Here is a 9,009-nt window from a genome sequence, read left to right on the forward strand (position 1 = left end):
TGTAAACAAGTTGCTGCTGTTTCAAAATTGATTGTGTTTTTATTGTGGGTGCCAATTTTGTTTTTTATTTTCCGAATTCCGTTTTTAATTTAATTAATTTATTTCCTATACGGAAATTATTTTACATTTAAGAGATTTTTCGGTTTTCTTAATTTTGCATGCAATTGTAACATCAGTTTCAGTTGTTGTCGTTGTTGTTTTTGTTTGTCAAGGCCAAGGTATATTGAAGAGAAAGCGCCAACAAAAAGCTTTCACAATGTGAGAGACTTCTCCTCTCTCTCTTATTTGTTAAACAATAACAAAAAAACATATGTGGCGCACATATGGAACGTGTGTGTGTGTTTGAGTTTGGGGCTTCAGTGAGAAATTAAAAAAATTTCTATTTTTTTTTGTTTGTTTCATATTCACAGCGTAATTCCAATCAACAACATCAACAAAGTAGTAGTACCAGGTGCTGGTTCGGCTTGTCTACATCTCTGATTGTGTGTCTGCGTTATTTTCCCTACTAATTTACCATGGCTACTACAGTACCTCCATCAGCACCTCCGCCACCACCACCAGCTGCTCCAGCTAAATTAAGTTTCCCTTCCAAGGTATATAATGGTTTAATTGGAGCCGTGGATAAACGTGTACCTGAAAAACTGCGTCCCTTGTGGAATCATCCAGCTGGTAAGTTGTCACTTTATCAAATTCAATTATGTTTAGAAAGATGCATAATCCGCTTCCTTTTTGTAGGACCCAAAACAATATTCTTTTGGTCTCCCCTATTCAAATGGGTAAGTGTCGCAGTTTTTTGTTTTTATATAATCATGTTCAATTTTGTAATGCTGCTGCGGAACCTACATACATAAATAATACACGTTGCATTTAAATGAAACCTGTCTGTCGTCGTCGTTTCCCCCACCCCCTTTCTTTCCCACTCTTCGAACTTGTTGACACATGAACTTGAGTAGTGGTCGTCGTCGTTGTCTGCTGCTTAGAATAGCGCGATACCTAGCAATAGACGGAAATATTTTGCAAATTAATTATTTGTTTATATTCAAGCTCTTTTGGTGGTTGCTTGTGTCGCTGATAAGCGATTATAAAACTACCAGCCGTTTTGATTAGTTTTTAATTTGAACTAAAATGTCCAAAAGTAGATAAGAAGTGGATCTCAGACTATTAAAAAAATGATTTATTAGATTATTAAACGATTAACATAAGATTGAGGTTTTTTTTAATTTTATACCCTCCACCAAAAGATGGAGTGCGTATTAAATTTTGTCATTTCAAAATATATTCCCAAGTCTGTTAAAATAACGAAAAATATAAAAATTACAGAGTATAGTTTTTAAATTTTATATACTACTAGGACCCGGAAATGTGTAAATCGGTACAGATGGTATTGGTATAGCCTCCACAATATGATCCCTTTCTAATTTTTATATTTTAAATGTTTTAACTGAGTTTTCTAAACCAAAGAGTCTGTAATATGCAATTTAGATTTTTGTAGGACATATGGCACTTTAGCACCATATATTCTTAATATTTTGAAGGTTATAAATTGGAATTCTGAGGCCATGAAGGTTGAAAAAAAAACATTTTTCCATTAGATTTTTAATATTCAACTCCAAATTATCCCGAAGCATTTGAAGTATTGTAATAGTCCAAGCCGCATTTTTTTTTTCTTTAAAATGGTTTCAGCTGATGTCTCTCGAATTTCCCATTTTACCATACATACTTTGTAAAAATATTTCCTTCGAAAAATATTATTTAAAAATTCAAATTTATAGTGAACATTAAAAAATATTCAGCCTTATTCTGGATATTCGCTAGGGAGAGATCTCGCTTGTGAAATTGTTTTCGCTTTCACATTCTCGACATATTCAGAATGCATAAGGAAAGGCAAAAAATGCAAGATAGGGATTCAAATTTGTGAAAATGGTGGCTGAAAAAAGATTCGTGTTGCCATATTGTAATTCAACTTATACCGCCATATTCTGGATATTATCTAGCGAGATTTCTCGCATGTAAAAAATATTTCGCTTTCACATTCTCGCCTTATTCTAAATGGATAGGGAGAAGCAAAAAAAAAATGCAAATTTAGTACACAATAGTACGAATTTCCAATACTTCCTACTTAACCCAAACTCACATCCCCACAGTTATCCTAAATCCAAGTTTCAGAATTTCAAATCTATCGGTTCATCCACAATTCAATTTGTACCAAATTTAGTACACAGTAGTACGAATTTCCAAAACTTCCTTCATACCCCAAACCTTCACCCTAAATGCAGGTTTCAGAATTCCAACTCTATCGGTCCACCCACAATTCACATTGTACCAAATTTAGTACACAGTAGTACAAATTTCCAAAACTTCCTACATATCCCAAATCCACACCCCCACAGAGATGCTAAATCCAAGTCTTAGGATTCCAATTCTATCGGTCCACCCACAATTCACATTGTACCAAATTTAGTACACAGTAGTACCAATTTCCAAAACTTTCTATATACTTTCTACACACACCCCACAGTGATCCTAAATCCAAGTTTCAGGATTCCATCTCTATTGGTCAAATTTAGTACACATTAGTAAACATTTTTAAAACTTTCTACATATCTCGATCTTACACCTCAACAGTGATCATGACTCCAACTTCATGATTCTAGCTCTATTGGTTCGCCTAAAATTCAAATTGTACCAAATTTAGTACCATTTAGTACCCATGATTATAAATTGCTTAAACTGAATCCTAACCCCTACAGTGATCCTGACTCCAAATTATTTCATTGTTTCCGCTCTATCGGTTCATCCAAATTGTACCAATTATAGTACGATTTAGTACTTTTCGTACACCTAAGTAAAAAAATTTCCAAAACTACGTACATATCCCAATCCTACACTGCGACGGTAATGTTAGTTTCAAAGCTCGATTTGCTCGATTCGTATATCCAAATTAAATTTGTACCAAATATAGTACCATATAGCACTTTTCGTACACGCTTTCAAAATCATATCCTTAAATAGACTCTACATCTCAATCCTAATTCTCATTCCAAATTTACGAAATTGTACCAAATTAAGTTCATTTTAGTACTTTTCGGATAGTTATATTTCGAATTTCCAAAAACCCTTTGGTACATCTATCCTACACTCCAGCAGCGACCACCAAACAAATTCACTGTGAATTGATGTCCAGAATAAGGCTGATTTTTTCTTTAGAAACCATGACTGTCTTGGTCCTTTTTTTAAAATAATATTTTTTGCAGGTCCACAAGACCGACAATTGTTTTTCGTAAAATCAGCTGTTTCTTCTCCCTCCATATATATTTTGTACAACAAAAAAAAAAGCTTTCAGAGACACTTATCTAATACAAATGTTTATTTTCCTCTTCTTCTTCTTCTTCTATGATCGTAGCTATTTTCTCAATGCAATGTTTCTCTAAAAAAGAGAAACATTTCCTCAAAACCTTGACATTATGCAAACAAATGTATTTAAATTATATTGCATCCAATTGTTTATTTTTGTTTATGTTATGTGGCCATTAGTCCTTTTGTTTTGATTGTAGATTTATATGTATGAATATATATTGTAAATGCCGCATATTGGCCCATATCCAAAAGACACATTAATTAAAAAAAAATCACACACACATTTTATATATGAACCATTTTCCTAACACGCAAAAGTCCCAAATTTTTGGGGAATGAAGTCAATTATTTTTAGGAAAAGTTATATTCGGGAGACCTTTTAAATGATCTAAAATTTAACATTTTTGTAATCTCTTTTATTTTTTTTCTGACAACTCAAAACACTCCTAACATTATTAAATTGTTATTTTTTCAGGGTTTGGTAATTGCCGGTTTAAGTGATTTGGCACGTCCCGCCGAAACCTTATCGGTATCACAGTGTGGCGCCTTAGCGGCTACCGGTATCATTTGGTCACGCTACTCATTGGTTATTAAACCGAAAAATTGGAGTTTATTTTCGGTGAATTTATTTGTTGGTCTTGTACAATCGGTACAATTGGGCCGGGCCTTTATGTATCAACAGGAACAAAAGGCCAAGGCACTGGGTGAGGCACCAGCAGTTGCAGCCATAACAACTGGACAAAAGTAAAAGTATTTGTAAGTATAGTTTTTTTGTTCTTAATTTTCAAAAATATTTGTAATTAAATTTGTCTCCATTTTATTTTTCAGTTACTTGCCACAAATTTTCTTCGCTAATTTAGTTCTGGACTAATTTGTTTTAATTTACAAATGTATAGATTTTTATAAAAAAGAGAAAAAACAAAAATAAGGTGCTAACACATACCTAGTAAGACGCTATGCTGGTGATATTATTTTGTAAAATACAAAGAAAAACCCCCAACACGACACAACAATTTCCGTTACCTGTGTAAATTGCTCCAACCTCATTTTTGTTGTTTAAAAATAATAGCACAATTTTTATTTTTCGAAATAAATATACGAAAATATGTTATAATATTTCAAAATATAAGTTAAAAAACAAAAGAATTTAGCAAACAAATATATATATAGTGGACTAGATATATTGAAAATCAACCATGTTTTCTCAATTATTTATAATATAACATTCGGGATAATTCCATACTCAAAAAGTGGTAAAAATGTTACAAATGTATATATCAATTTCTATGATTAGAAAAATTTCGCAGATTCTGTGTCAAATGCATTGCAATAAAAAGTATATATAGCAGAATATTTATAAAACATTTTCTAAAGGTCTACTAAAGACATGTACAGTCTTATTCTGGACATAAATTCACCATGAATTTTATTCGATCTTCCCTTTAATGTTATTCTGAAACAGAACTCACAACGATTTTTTTGCATTTTCACTTTCCCCTTGTTATGAATCAAATTCGACATGCGAAAAAATCCGCTTTGGGGAAAAATTAGTTATTCTGGATTATAGGGAGCGGGTGTTGATTTTTGAATCGACCTTTGGGCTAGATTCTAGTATACGAAATAAAAATTGAAAATTCGAATTAAAAATGTCAATTGTGGGTCATTTTTGACCATGCCCAGTAAACTCCAGTAAAAAAGGAATTTTTAACCTTTAGCTTCCATTTCTCAAAATTTTAAATGGCCTAATAAGACTACGAAATTAACTATACTTTTCATCATAATAAAGTTTGGGGTGAGCGTCACTCTTGGTTAAAACGTGTCATATAAAGCTTTTTTTTTTTTTTTTTTTTTTGAAATTCGTACCAGAACGACACGAAAAATACTAAACGCGCGGTACCATTTATATTTGGGCAACCGGTAGAACTAAAACTCTTAAATTTGAAATGGCGATTACTGATGGAGTGTAGTGAATAGATGTAGCAAAGGATTTTTTTTTTTTTTTGAAATCCGAAAAGTACTAAAATGAACTAAATTTGGTACAATTTCGTAGCATGTGAATGGATAAAGTTAAAAACTTGAAATTTTGAATGCGAAACAACGTTACAAAGTAGGATCGATATAAGGAGGTGGTTTCAGAAGTGTGTAATCCTGTATACGAAAAGTACTAAACTGTACTAAATTTGATACCCTTTGAATTAGAAGAAACGGATTAATCGGGAATACTGAAATTTGAAATCAACATTACCGTCGGAGTGCTGTAGGATAGCGATATGTAGGTAGTTTTGAAAATTTGTACTTATGTGTACGAAAAGTACAATATTTGGTACAATTTGAATTTTTGGAAGAAACGATAGAGCAGGAATCCAGAAATTTAAAGTTAGGATCACTGTTGGGGTGTAGGATTAGGTGATAGACTTCAGAAAAGTAGTCGATTTACGTTTTGTTATAGCTCCAGTATAAAGGTACCGACCGATTTTCGATATTAAGCCGCATTTTCCCACCGATGTGTTTGTAATCTATATATAAATTAGTACGACGTATAAAACATGCGTCATGAACGTCGCTGTAGTACTGGAAGCGTAGCAGAAGTATCGCCGAAGTCATAGTACCTGCATAGTTGGTAGTATCGCCGCTGTCACTCCCTGGAAGTATCAACGTTGTCACTCCCTGGAAGTATCGCCGTTGTCACTTCTCGGAAATATCGCCGTAGTCACCTCTTGGAAGTCTGGAAGTATCGCAAAAGTCACTTCCTGGAAGTATCGCCGACGTCACTAATCTTATACAAAACGCCAAGGAAGTTACGGGTGGCACTTGCTAGTCAACAAATAAAATATCTTTAGGTTTCCTATATTTATTAGATCCTAAATAGTTGTGACAATAAATTACTTCTTCTATTTTAGATGACTTATCTCCCTTGCTTTACAAATACAAAACACAATCCATAGTTTATTTTATTTTTTGTTTTAATATATTTAAGCAGCTTAAGTACCAAAAAATGTTTTTTTTATTTCATATTATAATGTAGTTGTTTTTTAAAAAGTGGTCTTTAATATAAAGTTACACATAAAATGCACAATGGAGGGAGGGAAGGAGTGAACATGGAGAGCGTAAAGTTAGTAGTGAATGAATGGGTAAAAAAAGAAATGATAATACTTATTTTCGTTAGTGAAAAAAACAACACACGAAATATAGAACAAAGAAAACAAAAAACAATTTTTTTTCTTTGAGAAAGGAAATATGAACAGATGACTTAAAAACTAATGGAAACTCGTATAAGTAGAATATTTTATATGCTGCTGTTATTATTCGATTGGAATGAACAACAACCAATAATAATAAATAAGCAAAAGAATATTTGAATACAATTTTCACAAAGTAAAATATTGTACAGTAGTGACGACGAAGATGAAGAATGATTAATTGTAAATGCTTTTGGCTTATTTTGTTGAATTATAAAAAACAAAACATTAATAAAAATTGGAAAGCGTTTAGGTCATGGTTTTGTTCCATTTTTTGTTCATATTTTTAAAAACGCTTTACCAGAAACTACCCGATGAATAGCCACCAGGTGGAATACGTCCTCGTGCTGGGGCTGCACCACCGGCAGCATCGGCAGCAGCACCATTACCATTGGCTGTGGCAGTTGTTTTAGTAGCCGAGGAGGAGGTGGGCTCAGATTTTACCGATTCTCCATCATTACTGGCCGTTTCCTTTTTATGTTGGACTTCCTCGCGTAGTTTCTCGACGACAACATTTGGATCAGTCGAACCCATACAGGCATTTAGATTGGAAGAGTTTTGTTGATTATATTTTGGACGTGGAGCATTTACGCTCACGTCAGGCTCGGCGAAAATATTGGAGTGGCCACCGCCTGGTGGTTTTAGAACACGACTGGAAGGACGGGCATTTGAGGTCATGGTGACGGATGTTTGTGTTGAAGTCATGGTGGATGTTTTTTCTATTTCTTGGAAATTTAAACTGCAAAAATAAACAGAATTATTAATTTTTTGGTTTTTTGTAAAATTTCTAAAAAAAAATAAAATTTGTAATTTAAAATTAAACGAACACACACCCTATTCTTTGTGTTAACTTGAAATAAATGACTTCACACTGACAACCGACACAAGTTACTCATTGACTTGAAAACAACGAATCATCTTCTCCGCCGTCATCGCCAATGCAGTCAGTTAGCCAGCCAGTGGTGGTAATGGTTTTAGTTAGCTGTTTTGTATTCATGCGCAGGCATGAAAACACACAGAGACAGCAAAATAGTAACAACAAAAAGTGGAATAGACCAAAAGTAATAGAAAACATTACAACGGAACAAAGACCCCTATGGGGGCACCATCAGCAAGAACAACAACAACAATCATAACAAAATATTGTACATCATCAACAATAAAAACAGAATATCGTCGACGAGCATGACAAGTACTATCAAAAAAGAAAAAAAAATACAAAAACAAAAACACTCCAGCAGTCAAATATCAGAACTTTCACAACTTTTATTTCCTCCTCCCATTTTTCGCTGGTTTTTACTATGGTTGTTTCCTCTTCTCATCCGCTCCGACCATTTTAATATTCCTTTGTCTTCCACATTTTTCCTCCATGTCTATTTTCTTTTTTCACTTTTTTATGTGGTTAACAACCCATTGCAAATACTTGTTTTTTTTTTTAGTTCGCTGATGATGAATTGCTGCTACAACAAAACGGAAAATTACAACCAAAGCCATTCATATATGTGGTATTTTTGCTTTCCATGCATTCATTATAACCCCCTTCTTTTCTTCGCACTCTATTCTATATATTAAAATGTAGAGTGAAGTTTGAGGTTTTGTTGTTTTCCATTGGGTCATGTTGTTGCTGTTGTTGTATTTATCAATTGAGCAAGCAGAGTTCATATTATTGGGGACAGGTTGCAAAAAAAAGGTCATGAGGAATGACTATATTTTATATCTTCAAACCATATTTGTTATAAAGAGGGGGTAGATGCGCAAGCAATATTATTACACCATTAGCTTGGAAAAAATAGGACTTAAGTTGGGTTTAGAAGCTCATCTTAGATTTTCGTCTCCCTGATCAGGAATGAAGGGAAGTCCATACTTCCCGAGATATGGATATCAGACGATATCGACGCCTCCAAACCATAGTATGCTGAGTCTGAAAAGTAAGTTTTTCAGTAGAAGCTTTCAAAGTATGGAAGTTTCTTTAATCGTACGCGCCATGCTAAGTACATTTTTGCTTATAACTTTGGTTTGGATTGGCCGATGATTACCAAAATTTCAGTGAATTTAAATTAAGGACCGTAGTATCTAAAAACGTAAAGAACTTTAAAACAAGCTAAGTCGACTTAGTATACTATAATTCGGAGGCGTCGATATGAGCCTCCCAAACTCAACTTGTTCCAAAATTAGTCAAGTTTAGGACCTGTTAGTAGATCAGCTTGAAAATTGCATCACAGGTAGCTCTTGGAGTCGCAAAGACATCCTTACGAATCTCATGTTGCCCTTGATGAGTTGAACCTCCCCACTCCGAAATCAAAAAGGCCACGAGGATTGGCTATATTTTATATCTTCAAACCATGTTTGCTATAAAGAGGCTGCTATCGTGATGTATGCTCATACTTCCCGATATAGGGTAGGGCACCTAATT

The 9,009-nt window shown here is 33.8% G+C and overlaps 2 protein-coding genes across 2 annotated transcripts; one reads left to right on the plus strand and one right to left on the minus strand.

The window, feature by feature from the left end:
- The first annotated feature begins 488 nt into the window (after nucleotides 1-488).
- On the plus strand, nucleotides 489-4,105 carry LOC133328268 (mitochondrial pyruvate carrier 2). Its single transcript, XM_061536818.1, has 3 exons — nucleotides 489-669; nucleotides 736-776; nucleotides 3,833-4,105. Exons 1-3 carry the CDS (start codon nucleotides 516-518, stop codon nucleotides 4,103-4,105), a joined length of 468 nt encoding a protein of 155 aa, XP_061392802.1. The 5' UTR covers nucleotides 489-515.
- Nucleotides 4,106-6,893: 2,788 nt separating this feature from the next.
- On the minus strand, nucleotides 6,894-7,328 carry LOC133328269 (uncharacterized). The gene has a single exon (XM_061536819.1). The coding sequence runs from the start codon at nucleotides 7,299-7,301 to the stop codon at nucleotides 6,894-6,896; it is 408 nt and encodes a 135-aa protein (XP_061392803.1). The 5' UTR covers nucleotides 7,302-7,328.
- Nucleotides 7,329-9,009: the final 1,681 nt, after the last annotated feature.

The sequence above is a fragment of the Musca vetustissima genome, unplaced genomic scaffold, assembly GCF_032173495.1.
Source record: "Musca vetustissima isolate MV318-11 ecotype Yass unplaced genomic scaffold, APGP_CSIRO_Mvet_v1 utg11186, whole genome shotgun sequence".
NCBI classification, from domain to species: domain Eukaryota; kingdom Metazoa; phylum Arthropoda; class Insecta; order Diptera; family Muscidae; genus Musca; species Musca vetustissima.